The sequence below is a fragment of the Panthera pardus genome, unplaced genomic scaffold, assembly GCF_024362965.1.
Source record: "Panthera pardus isolate Hobbes unplaced genomic scaffold, ASM2436296v1 HiC_scaffold_8, whole genome shotgun sequence".
Lineage (NCBI taxonomy): Eukaryota > Metazoa > Chordata > Mammalia > Carnivora > Felidae > Panthera > Panthera pardus.
The window spans coordinates 130,177,787-130,198,949 of record NW_026527013.1 but is presented as its reverse complement, the minus strand read 5'-3'; the positions used below and the strand labels follow the sequence as shown (position 1 = coordinate 130,198,949).

Here is a 21,163-nt window from a genome sequence, read left to right as displayed (position 1 = left end):
CAACAGTGATCATCTCAGGCTGGGTCTTGTTTTAACCACACCTCTTTCTGGTCCTCTTCTTTGCCCCCAGATTACTTGGAGGCAAGTCCTCGACATCCTTTTATTTTTGTATGTAAATATTTTGGGGTATAGCCCTAAAAAGCAGAACTCTAAAGAAATTACTAAGAAATGAATATTCCCTTATCATCAGATATCCATATCCAGGCAGTATTCAGTATTCCCATATTGACTCAAAATATAGTTTTACAAATTCCAAATAAGGAGGTTGTAACTTATAAGATCCATATAAAATCCATATATCGTAGCTGGTTGTTAAGTTTCACAAGTCTCATTTCACCTTTTTTTCCCCCTCTCTCTTTCCCTCTTAGATTTTTTTGTATTTCTCTTTTAAAGAAACCAGGTCATTTGATTTTTATTTTTCCTTTTCTGAGTTCAAAGTCCAGCCCAAGTAATGAAAGCCCATAGACAAAAGATGGTATGTTTAAGTGAATGCTTTTGTTGTTGAAGATCATTAGTGCTCTAATTTACAAAAAATAAAACACATTTTAAGTGTAATCTGACAGCATTATCCTGACTATTAATCACAGGAAGTTACCTTGTCCTGGTGTAACTAGAGTGACTGCCATGTGCAAAGCCTGGAGAAGAGTGATGATGAGAGGTAGATGTTTATTTCTCCCACAAGGCAGACAACTGGTTAGGACTTTTTTTTTTCTTTTTTTGTTTTAACTTTCCTCCTCCAAGAAGCAAACAGCCAGCATTTATTGAACACTAACCATTTTCCAGACTTCTTTCTAAATGCTTTAAAAATATTACCAGCACTGATTTTATAGGGAGTGAACCAAGGCACAGACAGGGTAGGTAACTGGTCTAAGCTTATAGACCCAGCAGGAGGCAAAGCTGAGCTACAAGCTGGCAGTCTGTCCCACTCTACCCTGTGGGCCTCAGTCCTCAAGGGCTTCAGTATTTACCTGAAAGTTTCCATGGTTGAGCAGGATTTTACTGGCCAGAGTTAGAACTCCAGAGACTGATAGTATTAATAATAGGTTGTTATAAATTACTGATAATGATAATACTAGATCTAGGCAGAGGGCCTCACAAATACTCTGTGCTCCAGAAATTGGTTTTCTGAATTGAGTCCTCAAAATACTTGAAGAAAAGCGAAGTAGCATTGGCTCACCCCGTATGCCAGTGATAAAAGTCATAGCGGTACTTGGAGACGTCAAATGCAAAAGGAGACAACGTGTAAAAATGGTCCCCTTCTGGTTCACTCAGTGGAACAATGACACACATGGTATCTCCTCAAAACCGAAGGGTACATTTTCCGAAAACAATCTTAAATTGTCACTGAAGTTGGGCCATACTTAGGAAGCCGGTTAATTTTACCTGAAGGGACCCCAGAATGTTAGGCGTCTGATGCATGTGGCATCCAACTCTTGCTGTAAGCATCTGTAAAGATTTTGTCTACTTCTGACACCATCTTGCTAACGTACACCGACCCTGTACTTCTTTTCCAGTTTCCCTTCCTCATTTGTCTGTGTGACAGCACCGACCCGGAGAAGCCTGCAGATAAAGCTGCATTGGACTATCAGCAAATAGAACACACTTTTATGTAGTTGAGTTTTGTACAGTCTTGACATGATATAGCACTGTAAAACATAATTAGTAAAAAAAAAAAAAGAGTTTGAAAAATCTAGTTTTATATGAATAAAATGCTTTTGGAGTGAATCTATCTGGTTGAAAGTTTGTCATTTCCCCACTCCACGGGGGGATAGCTGGAAAAGTCAGGGAGTCATTTCCCTAGATATTATCTGTAACTTTATTTTATTTTCTTCTTCTCTATTTATTTAACAAAACACTCATATAATGCTTATGATGTGCCAGGCACTGTTCTAAGCTCTTTTAAAAATATCTGTTTATCCCTTGTAACAACTCTCTAAGGTAGGGACTTTTAATATCCCCATTTTTTTATGGATAGGGAAAGTGAGGCCCCGGGGTAATGAGTAACTTGTGCGAGGTGACACAGCTGGTATTTTAACTTGTAGCCTCATCAGGTGTCAGTACTCTTAACCGCTATTCTCATCTTCTTCAGTATTTATCATATTCTCTTTTCTTTTTCAACCAAGGTTTACTCACCAGTGTGTAGTAAGGGGTGTGTTGAGGTTTTGGTTCTTTTTTTAGGAACCTGGAGTGGGAGAGACTTGAGCTCCATTGACAGGAAGGATCCACTAACAAAGGAGAGGTTACACTCAGGAGAGAGGGGAAGTAATTGCTGGACCAGTGTCCCTTTGGAGGCATCAGGAGACTGGTTTGAGACTGCAGGTGGGGAGATGAGCCATGGACCAGTGACAGGGAGAAAAGAAAGGGTATGGATGTGCATAAACTGAACTGCAGGATTGGGAATATCAGGATATACATATATATACACACATCAATATATTTGTATATAAATACAAACATACATATATAAATTTACATGTATATATATGTATATGTATATATAAAGAAATCAAACCACTTAACATTATATGCTGCAAATGTGTCTCCTCTGGCTGGCATTTGAAATTGGGTGTTGAACAGTTTGGTGACGGAAATACTCCTAGCATTTATGTTTTCCGTAGGCTGTACAGCAATGCATATGTGTATTCATTCATACCTTCCCTGTACGGACATGTGTCACTTAATCTATAACAGACTATAAATTACATGGGCCAATGAATATGACATAGCTCACTGGCTGACTACTTCCCTTTGTAACTTTCATTACTTTGTTTACTGATGTACTGTAAGGCTTCATTAATTAAAGCTGTAAATTTGTTTCAGGACTAATCTATTACTGTATTTCATTCTCATCAGAGAATATATTTAATAGGGTCTCACTGCCACACATGGGTACTTAGCTTAGTACAAGACTGCTCATGCGTGCACATTGCTGGCATGGGCTTTTACTTGAGAAAATAGTGGCAGAGTAGTACTTCTGGAAAGTCTTACTCTGATGACTAAATTCCAAGTCTTCTCATAGTAATGAAATTAAGATAAAATTTACTTTCTGTTGGTACCTTGTTCACATTCTTTCCTGAAGTTCTGTATTTTTCCTACAATCATACATGTAAACTCTCCATTTTCCTTGAAATGCTTCATTCCATGTAAAATTTATACTGCCCACAGTCACCTTTTTTAGTATATCATTCTAGTTCTGTCACTTAAGAAAAAAGTAAGTAGTGAATATTATTGGTGAGGCACAGGTTTCTTATATGGATTCATATAGGACTATGAAATAGATCTGAATTTATGTTCATCCTCAAGACACATATCTTCCTGTATAGTGGTGAAGGCACCACTATATGGTATGTAAGTGGCTCAGTTCTGGTGTCAGAGGGTCTGGGTCCAAATCCTGGGTTTTTAATTCCGCAGCTGCATCAACCTGGGTAAGTTAGTTCGTGTCTCTTACGGTTGTTAACTGTGTGCTAAATGAAGTTCCTCTTGGGACTATTTGAGGATTAAATGAGATAATAGATATACTTCTTAGCATAATGCTTGGCACTTGTAATTGGTCAGTAAATATTGGCTATAAAGATTATGATTTTCAAAAACCCAAATAGGAAATACAGTTTAGCATAACCAGAAATGATACATGGTGTTTGGTCTTGAATTCTTGACATTTTACAAAGAATTCTTGTTGATTTTTTTTAGGTACATACTGTTAAGGTTAGGTAAGATTCAGAGAGACTTAATAGTAAACAGGTAGAATGGCATCAGGGATGTGATTTGCTTTAAAATACTTCACATGGGGTGGGGGTGGGGGCATGAAAAATAAAGAAAGAATAAAGGGATAGATGGAATTAGTGTGATGAAATTTAGTGGTTGTGGATTCCCTGTGGTAGGTATATGGGTTCTTGGTTTAACTTTTAGCAGTATAGTGTGTATTGTTAATAAATCATCTGCTTCAGATGTTTTATGCCTGTAGGCAAAAAAGCAATGAGAGCAAGCATGATTTACAGTCTCTTTGAAGAAGACTGGTTTATTAGTCTGGTCTAGTCGCTAGTTGTGTGAATAGTCTGGATTCCATTCTGCCTAGAATAATATTCCTACGTTTACATAAACTGAAAATAATATTCTTCGTAATATATTTGACAAAACTTAGGAGGAAATGTTTTCCTGCGGTCTAAGACATTCAGTATTCTATAACACGTGTATCATAATATTACCTTTAAAGTATAACCTTTGACTAATATATAAAGCAAAATAGCAGCTTTTAGATGATTAATAAGGATTCTGTGAGAGGAAGTACCTTATATGCTCAAGGAAAGTCCTGTGTCTTCGTTAGGATCAGCTTCTCAGAAACTCGGAATTAGTACTGGTTTGTCCTCTCAAAGGTGAGGAAATGGAACAGTTCTGTGAAACCTTCTGTGAATGGCATGTTCCTTCTAACCGTTTGCCTGTTCATTCATTCACTCGTTACACAAGTACATGGGAGGAACTGTTGTGCGTCAGCAGTATGGGGTGATTCAAAGGAGCAAGTGGTAGAAGGGATTCAGGATGCAAGTGAAGGACTCTACTTTGAGAGGAAGGGCACTCCTTCTGACGTGGAAGGAAGAGACGTGAGGGCAGAAAATGGACAGAAGATGTTGAGATGGAAAGGAGCGACTGGGTTTGTGGCCTTGACCTTTTATAGGTAACGTTGGAAAACAATGTCCGCTATCATTGGGGAGCAGAAGAGAGGATGAAAGGAAATTGAGGGCTGAAAGTGAGTTACAGGAACAAGGTAGGTGGACTCTGAGCAGAAGTGTGATAGGAAACGAGATGGAGAGGAGTAATTGAATTGTTGAGTGTGGTGAGACCCCTCCAAAGAGAGACGTCTGAAAGGGGTAGTGCATGCTTGCTCCCAGGTTACCCAGCTTTTGCCAGAGGTGTTCAGGAAGTAGGGATCAGAAGCAGGTGATGGGAGTTGGCGACTGGAACCTCAGAGTTGGAAAAGAATGAGCAGATTGGGAATCTAGCATAATGATGAGGAAAATAAAAAAAAAATTAAAACTGTAGCTTCCGATAGGTCTCTTCAGAGGCAGATGTGATCTAATACTAGCCGTTTCATTTTTTAAAGAAAATTAAAGAAGTGGAGTTTTGTGTTTTGTTTTGTTTTGTTTTGTTTTGTTTTGTTTTGTTTTGTTTTGAAAAATTCAGTTCCTGGGAAAATTTTTCAAGAGCTTCCAGAAGGCAGCTGTCAAAGAGCATAGTTATTCAGCCCAGACTAGGAAAAATGCTAATATTTTTGTGTATGTATTGTAGTACATAACACAGTTAGGAGAGCAGATGAGATTTTTTTAATTCTCTGAGCACTGTGCTAGAATTTCTCATTTCATACATCATTTACAACTTATTATAGTGTGATCACATAAGTTCAGCATTTATATTTTTGTCATAAATTAGGAGCATGTATGGTTGTGAATGTTAAAAGAGAGCTGGCATAGATCTCTTCTTAGAGTCTTATGGTATAAAGCTAACTCAAAATTGTAACCTCTCCAAAGCAAAGCAACAATGTCGAGAAAACGTCTGGCCATACGTGCAGGGGGCACAACTCTGCTTGAGAACAAAAATAGATGAAGAAGGCGTTCAGCGATTCTCCTTGGACTGTGTCAATATCAACTATTCCATACGGCCCAGAGCGTTTCCTGCTGTGTCTAGACATGTTGGCACACATTTCACTGTGGGTGTCTGTACATCAGTGACCCGCAGTGACCTTCCCTGGGGCCTCCTCTTTAAAGGCACCACTGCTTCCCACTCTGCCTCTTCTTTTCCATCATTTAATTCTTCCAGCAGGTGCGTGAACGTTGGGACTGTTGTCACTTTGGAGTCGATCAGATTTCGTGGTTTGCTTCCCTTTGGTCATACTTCTGTGTCACATATTAACAACAACAACAGTAATTGCTTTAGAGATGTGGTGATGTCTTTAATAGGAGACATTTTAAGAAATGGACCAGGAGGAAGATCTAAAAACAAAAGAAGCAAAGAAATAACTTCATTCAAGCCGAGAACACCCAGGTAGAAGCGCTCCATCCACTCTTTTTCCCTGTAGTATTTTAAGAGCTGTACGATATCAATTATTTTTCAAATTGCAGATTAATACAGTATTATAATAATAAGTGGCTGGAAATTCAAGGTGGCAGAAAAGTGGAAGCTCATAGAGTCATTGGGTTGACAACTGGCTTTCTCATTCGCTTTAGCTCTCTGCACTTATTCTGGCTACTTGTCTCTTCTTACTTAAGCCATGCCATGTCATAGAATGCGACCAGAAGGTCCTTTTACCCTGATTCCTGTGTTTTAATGGTTTTTATTCATTTTGAGAAGAAGAGAGAGAGAGTGAGAGCGCATGAGCAGAGAAGGGGCAGAGAAAGAGGGGAAAGAGAGAATCTCAAGCAGGCTCCACGCTGGGTGTGATCTCACAAACTATGAGATCATGACATGAGCAGAAATCAAGACTTGGATTCTTAACTGACTGAGCCGCCCAGGCGCCCCTCCTGTGTTTTAAAAGATGACCAGATTGGTGTTCTTTTCATCAGGATTCTGGTCATCTCATCAGGATTCTGCCCTGTGTTTGCTGCTTGTAGAGAATTCAGATTTAGTTGTCCTAAGTTCCCCACTGAAGAGGTTAGGGTCACACATAGCACTCCACCTGTCAAGGACTTCTTTGGTATTCAGTGCCATTTCTGTTGTAGGAAAGTGGTACGCTGATAAAGGAATTAGAAATGATACGGCACCTCTTGGCTCCGATTCTGAAGAGACTTGATCTTCTCAGCTTCTTTTTGTGCCCACAGGGCGGTCAGTGATATGGTTAAAGGAAGCTTACAAGTCTTTTATTGTCATTGAGGCAAAACATTATAAGATCATTCCATTATTGTCTTCATTTTTGCTGCCATCCTTCTATTCCAGTGGGGATGTGCTTATGAGTAAGAGGGAAAAGTCAAGGTGTTGAGGAATGTTGATGGGCATGTTAGTCTGTATTAATCAGAAGTACATTCTCAGACCTGTACCTATGGGAGCATCATTTGCAAAATCTGTCATGCTAAAAAATCTGAATTAAAAATGGCAGATACATATGCAGTGTCTTTTCCTAAGTATTTCTATTTAGAGGCTTTTAACCACAAGTTAAACAGAGACTGTGTCTTCTTTTTGTTTCCATTGAGCATGATGGATTTCACACTATTGCTGTTGAATCATTGATGTTCATTCATTGAACAAACAATTACTGCTGTTTTCATCAGAGCCAGGCATTGACCTGGGCATTGAGGACACATCAATGAATAATACAGAAAAAATAATTCCTGCCCTTCCAGAACTCAGATTCTAATGCTATTGAGCTTTAAGTCAAGAACTATTTTTAAAAGATAGTTTCTGTGCCACCTCTTTGCATTGTAACTGATATGCTGTTTCCATTTCAGAAGAATATTTGCAGTGTCTAACATGATGCTTTCTAACCTTTTTAGTGCCCTCAGCTTCTTCTCAAAATTATAGAAACTGCAAACCTCTACAGAAATTAATATACCTATTCTCATACACATTAACATTTGTGTATCAGTTAAAAAAATTTTTTTTGTTTATTTTTGACAGAGCATGCGTGTGGGAGGGGCAGAGAGAGAGGGAGACCCAGAATCTGAAGCAGGATCCAAGCTCCGAGCTGTCAGCACAGAGCTTGACGTGGGGCTCAAACTCGCCGACTGCGAGATCATGACCTGAGCTGAAGTCAGATACCCAACCGACTGAGCCACACAGGCGTCCCTGTATATCAGTTTAGAGACTTTGTAGCTGCCTGGTTAAAATAATAATAATAATAATAATAATAATAATAATAATAATAATAATAATAATAATTTGACCTTTAAAAAGTTCCAAAAGCATGTAACATCTGGCTAATACATAGTACTTAATAATCATTTAGGAAGTTTTCAGTTTTGGGGCGCCTGGGTGGCTCAGTCTGTTAAATGTCCGACTTCAGGTCATGATCTCACAGTTGTGGGTTCGAGCCCCACATCAGGTTCTGCGCTGATAGACAGAGCCTGGAGACTTGTTGGGATTCTAAGTCTCCCTCTCTCTCTGCCTCTCCTCCACTCTCATTCTGTCTCTCTCTTTCAAAAATAAGTAAACATTAAAAAAAATTTATTTAGGAAGTTTTCAGTTTTTAAACTTGCAATGAATCCAATCTGTCAGTAAACTGATGAAAGGAAATTTGATTTTTCTTATTTTCTTTTAAAACATAGAACATCTTGGGGTGCCTGGGTGGCTCAGTCTGTTGAGTGTCCAGCTTCCGCTCACGTCATGATCTCCCAGTTTATGAGTTCGAGCCTCACAGCGGGCTTGCTGCCCTCAGCCTGTCAGCCCTGATCCCACTTCCCATCCTCTGTCCCCCTCTTTCTGCCGTTCCCCCACTTGGGTTCTCCCCCAAAAAATAAATAAATATTAAAAAATAATAAAATAAAAAATAGAACATCTTTCTAATTAATATATGCATGCAAGATGTGTTGTACTTACTGGTTTTGCAGGGCTTGACTTATTTCAGGTTTTGTTATTTACTCTGTTTTCATTTAATACTTCCTTGCAAGGAACTGCATGCTTCAGCCCAGAGTACTTAAGCTTGGGTTTGCTTTATTTTCAAGATTCCTTATTACAAATGCTTTCCCTAACAAAAAGATCAGAATAATTACTGTACATAGACCAGTGTTTTTTCCCTCATGAAGTATCAAAGGTAGAGTATTTACAATGATCAAGTTATGTAAATTCCCAGAAGAATAAGCATAAGCTCTTCTGCCTACATAGGTCTTCTTATTTCTTGGTTCTTATTTGTGTTGATCAGATCCTATCATTGCCTACTTTTCATTACTTCTTTGAGGAACTTGTTTTCTACTGAAATTCTTAATGAATTCTCTAGAGATAGATGCAAGCAAGTATTTTCCTGAGTGGCTCAACCAGTGTAGCTATTTCTAAGAATTTTACTTGTAATCAACATTGGGATTTCTGGGGTCTCCAATCTTTTGAACTGTTTGAACTTTTTACTGTTTTTGTCAAACCAACAATCAACCCAGATCATTTTTTAAAACTTCCTCAGTCAATGATGAATAGCACAATGCCTGTGAAACAGCAGGTGATCTGTACATCACTTATTTATAACTTTAAAAAGCAGTGAATTTCTTTTTTGATTGAGTTTTACTTTTCTAGAGAGAGTTTCAGTTCAGATAGCTGTATTCTCTGCAATGAAAACTAACATGAAATGCTTTTAAATCATCTTAAGTAGTAAGAAGGAATCAGCTTGATGTTCCAAATTGGCAATAGAGTTGACTGTAGTTTAAAAAATTATGTCCCCTTGTATCATCCAACTAAAACCAAATCCTTTGCTGTCCTGACAAAGCCATCACATTCGTTGGTTGCTTAGTCCTTCGCCCTCAAATATTTGTAAAGTGAATCTGGGCATGGACATTAATTGTAAAAAAAGGAAAACTCAGAATCTGCTCTTGAGGTAAAGTCCGGGAACCTTGGTATTGAGGATCATTCTCTTTCCATTTCCCTTTAATCAGAAGAGCTCATGACCCTAATGTTGCTTTAGTTTTAAAATTAGAAAGCTCATTAATAGCTTTATCTAGGAAGTCTTGCTTGAGAAGTTGCTTTCATACATTGCCAAGGAAAAACTCTGTCCCTTGTCTGGTCATGTGGTTGGGAGAAGAAAGGGGAAAAGTCTTTGACTTGAAGATACCAGGCCTGTGTTACCTGTTTTCTGGTATGTATGACTCATAAAAGATAGCCAGCCATTCTAACTCATTAGGGCCTGGGGCACTTGGGTCAAAACAATGGTTCTTAAACATGTCTGGGCTTTTAAACATACAGGAGCTTTTAGGTCCATCCTGACCTAGTAATTCAGGATCTCCAGGGAAGGGCCTGGCTTTTACACAGCTCCCCAAAGCATGTTGTGCACACCCAGGTTAGGAGCCCCTGGATGACAAGGCCAGCAAGTTCCTCTGTTTCCCACTGGACATTCCTTTCACCTTTCCTCTGTGCCACAGTGAGCACCAAAGCTCTTGGTCCAGGGGCCCCCCGCAGGGCAGCCAGCACACCTTCCACCTGCTCCCCAGAGTCTTGCCTGAACTGCAGCAGCACCAGCTCCTGGGGGTGTGGGGGCGTTAGCCCCCGTTTAGGAAGCTGCTTGAGGCTTCCTGTTTTGAGTTGTCCACTGCCACTTGTTCTAGGATAGAGCACAGTAACGGTTGCCCTCAGACTGTCAGAAGCATCTTACCCTGTTGGTCAGTCAGAAAGCATTTGAGAAAATGCTAGAGAAGCAGTGACACAGAAGCCTGAAATCACTGTATATTTGATGTTCTTGCCTTTTGGATAGAGGCTCTGGAGCCAGCAGGGCAGAACCATTCCCTCATCTCTTCTCACTTTTCTTTCTTTCTTTCTTTCTTTCTTTCTTTCTTTCTTTCTTTCTTTCTTTCTTTCTTCTCTCTCTCTCTCTCTCTCTCTCTCTCTCTCTCTCTCTCTCTCTCTTTCCTTTCCTTTCCTTTCCTTTCCTTTCCTTTCCTTTAAAAAAGAAAATTAATGTATGTTTGTTTTTGAGAGAGATACAGAGACAGAGTGTGAGTGGGGGAGGCAGAATCTGAACTAGACTCCAGGCTCTGAGCTGTCAGCACAGAACCCAACACGGGGCTTGAACTCACAGGCTGTGAGATAATGATCTGAGCTGAACTCGGACCCTTAACCAACTGAGCCACCCAGGTATTGCCCGCTTGCTTGCTTGCTTGCTTGCTTGCTTGCTTGCTTGCTTTCTTTCTTTCTTTCTTTCTTTCTTTCTTTCTTTCTTTCTTTCTTTCTATGTTTATTTTTGAGAGAGAGTGTGTGCACGTGAGCAGGGGAGAGGCAGAGAGAGAGAGGAGAGAGAGAATCCCAAGCCGGTTCTGCACCCCTGATGTGGGACTTGAACTCACGAGTTGTGAGATCATGACCTGAGCCCAAGTCAAGAGTCGGACACTCAACCAATTGAACCACCCAGGGACCTCTCACTCTTCTCTTTCTATCTTTTGGCTCCCACTATTTCCTCTCTGGCTCCTGGTGCATCTCCCTTCACTTCTTATGGTAGAGTAGATGATAATTGTTATTTCTATCCACAGCACAGTGAACTTTAAGACCAGTGCTTTTGCATTTTCCAAGGTACCAGATGGAGTATTTTTTGGTCAAATGGTTTCATAAAGTATGAGTGTTGAAGAATCAGACAGTTCAGGGTTTTATTTTTCTGATTAGCTTACCAGAACATGACCATCTAAATGTTTTCTATCTTTGGTTACTGTTACTCTTGGAGATCATCCATTTATTTCAGTGATTTAACTGTTCAGCATGAGTTTAGAAATATTCTTCATAATTTTTTGTAGCTTGATCAGAATCCTAATCTTTCACATTACATGTTTCAACCAAAGATACTACCTGGTCATACATTTTTGGATGAAATAGGGGTTGTGTAACTTGCATACCTGGAATCACTAGGCAGTTTTGCTTTTTTAGAAGAGGGGGGTGATATGGAGGTAAACATGAATGTGTACAGAGAAACAGAAAAATCTCCTTGGCATTGGCCATTCCTAGCTTTAAGTGTGTTGCTCTTTGAAGGCAACTGATTATCCAAGGAACACCCTATGAGAGAGCCACTTGATTATTCAGAGGGTTGGGAGCACCCTGGCCTGCAGGCCTCCAAGACCCTAGGCCTTCCTACAGAAAGGCCTTCCTACAGAAGGGCGATTGCTTCTCAGTGGATATGATAGGCAGAGGAGCAGGAAGACAGGAGCATCCTATCTTGCTGAGAATGGGAGCAGAAGCCATCAGAGGGCTTCAGACCCCTACTGTAGACCCCATATATTTTGATCACTGGTAAGTACTTTTCTACCAAACCATGTTATTGAAATACACTCTTCATTATCAGAGGTCTCATAGAGGATTCAGAACACATTAGCACAGGTGAGTAGGTTCACAGCCATAAACTCCCGAAACATGGATACATTTGTTCCTTTATTTGTTGTTTTCAGTTTCGTGCGTTGTCACTATTATTTCTTATTTTACTGAAAATATTCACAATAAAAAGTCCCCATTCATATGACATGGTTAGTCTTACTCTTCTTTGTTCCAAATAATCTGTTCTTTTAAAGATGGCATAGCATTGTGGTTAAGAGCTGAGACTCTGGAGTTGGGCCCTGAATATTGATTTCCTGGCTCCACACTTGCTGACCATGCACGTTTGGCCAATTTGCTTCCTATCTCCAAGCCCCAGATTTCTCCTGTATAAAGCAGGGATGGAGGCAGTTCCTATCATATAGGGTGATTGTTAGAATTAAGTAAGAAAATCCATGTGAAGTGTAAGTCATGGTGCTTAGCACAGGGTATATATTTATTTATACTATTTTTCCCCTGGCGCCATGCTGGGGGTGCTTAGATACATTCTTACTTCATTATCTAGCTTTCCTTAAATTCTTGTTAGAAGAAGGCAAGTCATAAATAATAAATAGGATTTTTTATTCTTTATTTCCAAAGAAAGATTTTGTCATTGTTGATTTATAATATGGAATGATTTGTAATGGCTCACACACGGAATTCAGGTGGACACTAAATTTCTCTGGCAGTGAAATTTCCTCTGGGAGAACATGGCAGTATATGGAAAAGTCAAATGAGGATATTTTTCCTTGCTGGTAATATCAAGTCTCATTTCTCAGTGTTTCTGGAAGTGTTTCTATTTGCTTATTCATTCTTTGATGATGAAAAAGGACGCAGTATTCTCATTTGGAAGTATATGATGTCACTGTAGATTTTTCCATTACTATATATTTAATATAATAAAGATATAAAATGTACATGGGAACAAGGTTAAAGTCATGATCTAGAATCTGGGGGTACCATGAAGGTAATTCAGTGACTCACATCTGGTGGGGAGGCACCACTGATTGAAATGTCTCTTTGGAGAATTTTGTACATTTCTCTACTACAAAATAAAGGACATTATGGGGAAGAGAGGGAAAGTTGGGAAGGGAGATAAAGCTCCCCAATTATTTGGATTTTGTTGTATTTTTTCCTAAAAGATTGTATTTGTTCAGTGTTTAATTAAACACTGAGGAAGTACCAAATCATTGGCCACCAGCTGGGGATGTAAAGGTTCATGGTGATCCCCTTGTACTCTGGTTACTCATAATGTAATAGAAAGAAATACACAAACCTCTTATGATTAAGAAAAAAACATGAATATGTAATGGAGGTATTCACATCTTATCATAGGACACTTTTAAACTCACAAAAACTAGTTGTGTTTTCTCATCAGAGATAACCACTGTTTTACTTAAAATAGAGTCTCCAAAATGCCTTTGTGCGTGGCCACCAAAGTTTGTGAGAGAATTGTAGAAGGTGTTCCAAGGTGGAATGCGAGTGACTTATTCGGTTCCCAGCCTTGAAGGCATACGTTTTGGTTTTCTCCACACATGGGATCAGGGGTATTTGTTTGTAATCCAAAGATTCTGGAATGTGTTGCTCTAGGTCTTTGGTTTACTCTGAAACCATTTACTGATTAAACAGTTGCTGTATTACCAAAGCTGAAGAGAAATTCATTTGAGTTTGTGTAAGAATTTGTCACTAAGTGAATAAAAAAAAATTTTTTTTTTTTTTAAATTGGCCACAAAGGTTTTCTTTTTCCTTTAATAGAAGTCTTAAAAAAAAAAAATGCACGGGTTATTTTTCCATAGTACCCATCGTCAGTCTATTTTTATCTCCCCCTTAAAGCATGCTTAAGCTATGGGATATGTCATTGGCTTAGTACATATTGATATTCTTTCTGAAACAGGATATGATATAGTATAATACTTGCATAATCAGGATTCTGTCTAGACTGGTGAAATTAAAATAGTGACAGAGCAAGAGGAATCTCTTTCTGAAATAGAATACTTGAGGAAACACTGCTTTACCAGGATATTGATGAAGCTTGGAAATAAGGAGTGGTATTTTATATCCGTATTAAAGTTAAGGTTTTAATATCTAGAATGCCTTGTTGACTTTTGTATATTAACCTTATTTGGTACTCATCATTTTAGACTCACCTGTCAGAAGATAAAATGAAATTTGTTTTAAACATTCCAGTAGGAATAAGGAAGAGCCTCAAACATAAGTGCATCTCAAAAAAACAAACAGAAAACACATATGAACTGGCACATGCTCTCTTTGATACACAAGAGGGGATAATGGTCACAGTGCTTGTGTTTTGGGCTGAGATATAATGTATAAACTTTCTTTGATGGCTCCGAAGCAAAACCAAATAGCATTCTTAAATCTCCAGAGTTTTGACTAAAGCCAAGTTCTTAAATCATTTTGGAATGTTGCGTTTGTTTAGTAAAATAATTTATTTTTCTAGGTATGTTTCATTGAACAACCTAGTAAGGAACCATTTTAAGCCAGAGACAGCTCTGAAATCTGCTAAATCAGATTTTCATTTCTTTCATTCCTTTGAGGCCAGGAAGGGTTTGGGGAGAGTGACCCTGTATTCTGGAGACGAGGCTTGGCTGAGTCAGTGGGTGTCTCAAGCAGATGAATGACTTCTCCCTTATCTCAATATTCTGGAAATATTTGCTCAATATTTTTCTATAAAGCAGAGACACGGTTTACATAGCATTTAAATAAAGTGCAAAGGTTTTAAATTAACACGTGGTATAGAATCCATCCTAAGCCACAGGCCAGCTCTGTGATCTTGGGCAAAACTATTTACTATTTCTCAGTTTTCCCATCTATAAAATGGGTATAGTAATAGTGCTGTTTTTATAAGGGCATAGTGAGGATTAAATGAATTAATCCCTGTAAAGTCCTTAGCAGAGCAGCCACCAAATGGCAAATTCATGCAAAAACAGTATACCTAATATGATTAAGTATAATTCACTTGTCCTAAGATGCAGTTTTACACATTTCCTTTTAGCATGTCTTAATCTTGAAATAACAGTGAATTTCCTTCCACTGTGAAGAAAGCTGACAGCCTCCTCCTTGAATTATCATGATAATCGGATAAGATTAATGTAATTTTGCACCCCCAGTTGGACCTGTCATCCCCACTCTCTCTTTCAGAATCATAGCATATGGGAACTTGAGCTTCACTTGAGAACCTTACAGCAATTTATATTCTCTTCATCAGACCTTATCAGCCACCACTCTGGAAAACAAAACAAAACAAAAACAAACCCATAGGTAATAGGTATGGAAATGATCCCATAGCAATGGTCATTGGTTCCCTTTTCTCATATGAGAGGTCAGGAATAGGCATAGCTTAAAAAAAAACAACAACAAGGTAAGCGAGGTAGCTGAATCTATTGCGTGCATCTATCTAGATTTAAATCGCAAAAGAGAATAAAGCTGTTCCAAAACAGCCATAAATTCAAATCCATATGCTTCCTTAGAGATGTGGTTATGGCTTTCATTTCTCCCTTTGTATAAGGAAGGGAGATTTTGGGTGACAGAGCCATTATTTAAGGCAAAAATCGAGTGATGAAAACGCATAGAGTTGGTAGTTCTGCGCCTCACCAATGCTCCACACTCCCTTTCCCTGCTCATTCCCTAGGCAGAAACTACACTAACCAAGGCCACACTGTGTGCTAACACCACATTCTGTGGATGTTGGCTGCGTGTTTTCTGCCTGAGGCAGGCAGCCATTTGATTCTTTCATAGGCACCAGGGTATTGAAATTCAGAAGCTCAGGGTAGCTGGTAGATTCATTTTTCTTGGATTGATATTCTTTCTATTTTATTTATTTATTTATTTATTTATTTATTTACTTACTTATTTAAATATAAACAGGGTAGCATTACCTTGGATCTAAGTGATATCCACAAGCATTTATTGACTTGAATTAGTGGCTGATCAGTAGCATTTGTGTTTGCATTAGATTTGGGGACCCTGTATATTCAGATGCAAGTTCTGTGGGGGGTTTGAGTTCTCCTGTTCCTTTGTGAACCAAAGCAAATTCAAATTTCATTTCTTGGGCCTTCTCTTTGTGTTTTGGATTATAGACTTATAAGAGCATAAAATATTAAACCGTATAATGGATGGTTACCACTGAGAATGGTGTATGATGTTTATTAAATACTATCACACAAAACATGAAAAACAGTCCTCTTAGGTATGAACTCAGTTAGGTCCTGTTTTTTCCCTTAGTGCACTTGTTTTTACTTTATGGAATAATGATATCACTGATGTGAAAACCTATTCTTTTAAAAGTTAATTTTTTGTTTGCATATATATTTATGTTTTCTGCTTTTGCAGTTGCAGTTTGCCTGTATTATCAGAAATGAAGCAAATGTTTATTGTCCTGGGCATGCGCCTAATTTACATAAGCAATTTTGGCATCAAATGAAGGACTTAATAACTTTTGAGTTTAACTCCTTAGATGAAGAAGCAATTAGAAGAGTGATGAGTCCTTAGATATTAAATAATCTTCAGAATATTAAACTTTTTTTCTCTTGTAGTGAGAGATTTTTCTTGAGGCTGAATAGAAATGGACTTCCCAAAGCCCCAGATAAACCAGAACGACATTGCTCTCTCTTTGTGGTAGGTGGATCTTGTTTCATCTAGGAAGCAGATTCTTGCAATTGTGCTTTATTACTTAAGGGAAATGAATTACTGTGAGAGAAAATAGTGACTTTGCCTAAACTTTGTAAATAACACATAAAGTACATTCGTGCTAGGAGTTCTTAACACCACCATTGATAGACACACCTCTGTTCCTTTGGTGCATGTTAGAGCCTGTTAGATTCAGCGTGGCATATGGTATTTAGAATATACTTAGTAAATGTTTAAAGGATGAGTGAGTGAGAGATTAAAATAAGAATGGACTTTTTAAAAAAGCTATTATTTGACATCAGTAGACTTACAGTGTAAAGTTCATTGTAGTGGCATTTTTACTTATTTTTTTTTAAGCTTTTACTTAAATTCCAGTTGGTTAACATACAATGCAATATTAGTTTCAGGTGTACAATGTAGTGATTCAACACTTCCATAAAACACCCGGTGCTCATCACAACGAGTGCACAACTAATTCCCATCATTTCTTTCACCCATTCCTCACCCACCTCCCTTCTGGTAACTATCTGTTTGTTCTCTTTAGTTAAAGAGTCTCTTTCTTGGTTTGCCTCTCTTTTTTTTCTCCTTTGCTCATTTGTTTTGTTTCTTAAATTCCACATATGAGTGAAATCCTATGGTATTTGTCTTTCTCTGACTTATTTTACTTAGCATTATACTCTCTAGCTCCATCCATGTCCTTGCAAATGGCAAGATTTCATTCTTTTTTATAGCTGAGTAATACTCCATTGTATATATACCACATCTTCTTTATCCATTTATCTGTTGATGGACACTTGGGCTGTTTTCATAACTTGGCTATTGTAGAATGAGCTTTTTTCTTTTTAAGCATTATTTGACATCAGTAGACTTACAATGTCAAGGTGATTGTAGTGGTAGTTTTACAATGACATTTGAATTATATGCTTCTGCAAAATTCCATTAAGAATGTTGACATTATCTTGGTCTTTCTTCTGTTATTTGTGAAAATAATGTGCTATTACCTTTAAGTGCTTTTGCATAAATTATGAGTTTTAAAATAATCACACTTTTTTTTTTTCTTTTGGTAGGATTTGGGTAGCAGCGAACTAAGAAGGGACATCTATATCACTGTGCACATTATCCGAATTGGTAAGTCCAACACTTGTCAGTGTGATAGGGACACAGCAGCGGCAAGAAATGTTGAACAGTCTCTGTGGTGATGTGATTTCTTTGCTATCTGGATGAGAAAGAAGTGAAAGCCAGTTTGGAATCCAGGAACCACCGAATTTGGGACATGTTCCCTTGCCTCCCCAAACTCACATACAACCTCTTCATGCATCATAAATAGATTTTATTCTCTTTCCATAGAAGTCATTAGGTCGTCGTCGTGCTTCGTTTTGTTTTATTGGACTCCCTAAACATATTTGATTCAAAAGTTGGTGTTTGTCTTTTTAAATTCTAATTCCTGTTAACAGCATAAATCGAACTTTTCGGATCTGGGTTTCCTACAAGTTTATGAAGATTTTATACTAATTGGCATTTTCAAAAGTGTGGAATGCCACAGAGCATTATTGCAGAAAGTGCTACAAGAAAAGGGTTATGAAATACTGAATGCTGTATATTTTTTCCACTTGTGTAATATCATCAGCTCATAAAAGGGTCTGAGAAGCCCTACAGGGAAAAATTGAAATGCCTCTCTAACTTGGTTGGCCCAAGATTTCTCCATATTTGATTTGACTGTGGAAACATTTATATAATGTAACATTTACTAACATCTTGCAGAGCCTACTTTGGGTGTTCTACACTGAACTTGCACAACAGACCCAGAATATTTTCCCTCGTTTTTACTCATAAAATGTCTCCAAAAGCAGGTATTTTATGGCAGAGGAACTAGGTAAAACAAGGCATTGTGTAGCCTACACAGTGTTTCTATTAAAAGCCAACCAGCTGATACTGGGAATTGGTTCCCACTTCTTCCCTAACTCTGGTATATTATCTGCTCGCGAATGCTGCTGCAGGACAATAATACATCACTGTGCAATCCTGCATAGTGATCTTCATTTTTATAGTCTTTTATCTTATGAATATGATAACCACATTGTGCATTGAGAGAGACTATAAAACATGTTGCCGTTCCAACATAGATTTTCTTTATATTTTTCTCATAAAAATGAGTTCTGAAAACCCATTTTCATTTTATGCTATTTTTTTTTTTTTTTAATTTGAGGGGCAGTTGAAACAAAAAGAAAGAACACTGTTTTTGGTTTTAATTTTCTTTCTATAAGTGAGTATATGGGGGGGGGGGGGAGGAATTGCAAAGAATCTCTTTTAAATGCTGGAAAAATTGGAATGCATGCTGCAGTGGATTTATGAGATCAAGCTTTTGTGTGTGCCCAGGATGGCAGGGGTGCAGTCTATGCAGTCTATTAGGTAATTTTTCGTGTGTGTGTGTGTGTGTGTGTGTGTGTGTGTGTGTGTGTGTTTATTTCAAATGTGTAATGCCAGTTATTAATGTAAAATGTGGTTTTGGATATTTTCATAGAAACATTGCATTGGAGTATAACTTTCTACAGTATTGAGAGAAACAGTAAACTCCTTTTGCTTTCCGAACTTTTTAAAAGTTATCTACAGGTTGTTGGTGGCAGAAACACATGTGGCAGATGGACTCCAGGTCCTACTTGCCTGTGGCCTGGGTGGCTCTGCTGCTGAGGGAGCCACTTCTGTCGTACCGGTGACACGGCTGTCTTTTGAACACAGGGTGTTGGATCAGTGATTGCATGTTTTACTAAGATATTTTTATGATCGTTAAGTCGTCAGAATGAATGTTGAATCAGAAACTACCTGCACCCCTTGCCCCCACCCTGAGCTTTGGCCAAATTAATGCTTCACTGAGATTCCTGCATAAACTGCTTGATGGTTGGGCACATTTACTAGTGTGACATCTTGAGACCGAGAAGGAATGATAAAGGTAAGAAACGCTGCGAAAGGGCGAGACTTCATCTGCTGCAGTGAAATTGAAGAGTGGAGGATTCTGGTCTGTCAGGGAGAAATACTTCTTACTTTTTCTCGAATGTCCCTCGTACCTGCTTTAGTAAGAACAGGGCACGCTGACCCTCACTGGCTGCAGAGAACAAGAGCGATAGCACCTCGCCTCGGAATTTAAGCCCAGATCTTTGGTTAGAAGAGGAGGGAAAAAGAGAGAAATAAATAGCTTTAGATCCTCCTGCCGTCCATCCCGCTTAAGGTTTTTCCATCGCTGTGTTTCTCCTTTTGGCTTTAGCTGGTTCCCAAAACTGTTTACTAAATATCGCTAAATATTTTTACCTTCCCCACGCCTGCCTGCCTTTCTGCCTAGAGAATTTTCCTAGAAATCTGACCGGAACTGTGAACTTTGATTAATTCTAGAGTTGGAATCACCAGGGCTGGCATCGAGTAGCGTTTTTGGTGCAGGACTGAGAGAAAAGTTTTAGTATCCAGAGCTGTGGTGCCTGCACAGCCAGAAAAGACAACTTGAAATTGAGTGTCTGAGGACATGAGTGATGTAGAGGCTCAGCAGTTAGGGTGTAAGGCAGTCAGAGAAAGTGGCCCAAACCTCACGGCGGCTCCTCAGGTGGTGAGAGAGCACTTCCTGCATCCCCCTTACTTGGCTGTCCTCACCAGGCACCCACAGCTTTTGCTTTCGTGCAGTTCTAGCCACAGTGGGTCAGAAAATTGGGGCGATATGCCTACCCTGCATCAACTTCTAGGAATTTACAGCTGGAGGAGTCTGTGTGGGAATAATCATGTTGAGAGTTTCAGGGGTTTTGTTGTTGTTTGTTACCACTAAACCCCTTGTGTGATGTTAAGTAACTTTGAAACACTCCACCCAGAAATCTTATAATCCCTGTGTCAGCTTGTGTTAACAAAGGGAATGATTGAGTATGAAAAGAATTTGTAAATCATGATACCGGTAAAGATGGGAGTATATATTTTATCCTAATCTAATCTGTAATAATATTCAAAATAGAGGTAAACTAGACTTTTTTTTTTCCCATTTAACAAGTGAACAGAGCTTTAAATTTATTTGCCAGTTTTGTAAGTAAAAGTATGACTTGTTGATAAATTCAAATAGGACCTTATAAAGTGTTTGGTTTATCAGTGTAATTTATATGAAAACGTGGGTTGAAATTTAGCTACGTATTACAGCATCAGATCATGAAAACACGATTCTTTGAATTTTGCACATCTAAAAAGCAACTTATTTTGACCATGTTGTAGTTTTTTCATGCTATTTGTAAGCATTTCCCTAAAAATGATGCATTGCTAAGGTAGTTTTACTTTATTGCTAGTGAATGGAAGCCAAGTTGGATATCCGCCCCCCTCTTTTTTTTTTTTTTTAACTTTTAACATTGGATTTGGGAAGTGTTGGAGTCCTCTAGATGTCCTGTGGGAGAATTTTGCTCAGATGGAAAACAACTTATATATCTGTTGCCAAACATCTGGAAACAGATTTGCATATTTTTTTCATTATTTTCCCTCACATTAACTTGTTATATTTCAGCTTCAGTATACTTTCTGCTTTCTGTCCTCAGACTAATCCACTGGTAAA

At 38.4% G+C, this 21,163-nt stretch overlaps 1 protein-coding gene across 4 annotated transcripts in view; it reads left to right on the top strand.

Annotated features, from left to right (window-relative positions):
• Positions 1 to 21,163, top strand: part of DOCK4 (dedicator of cytokinesis 4) — a 430,872-nt gene that overhangs the window by 214,984 nt on the left and 194,725 nt on the right. For all 4 annotated transcript variants that reach the window (XM_053897288.1, XM_053897289.1, XM_053897290.1 and 1 more), the window contains exons 9-10: positions 16,503 to 16,584; positions 17,664 to 17,724. In XM_053897288.1, the coding sequence (XP_053753263.1) occupies positions 16,503 to 16,584; positions 17,664 to 17,724 (143 nt within the window). The remainder of the gene's footprint in view (positions 1 to 16,502; positions 16,585 to 17,663; positions 17,725 to 21,163) is intronic.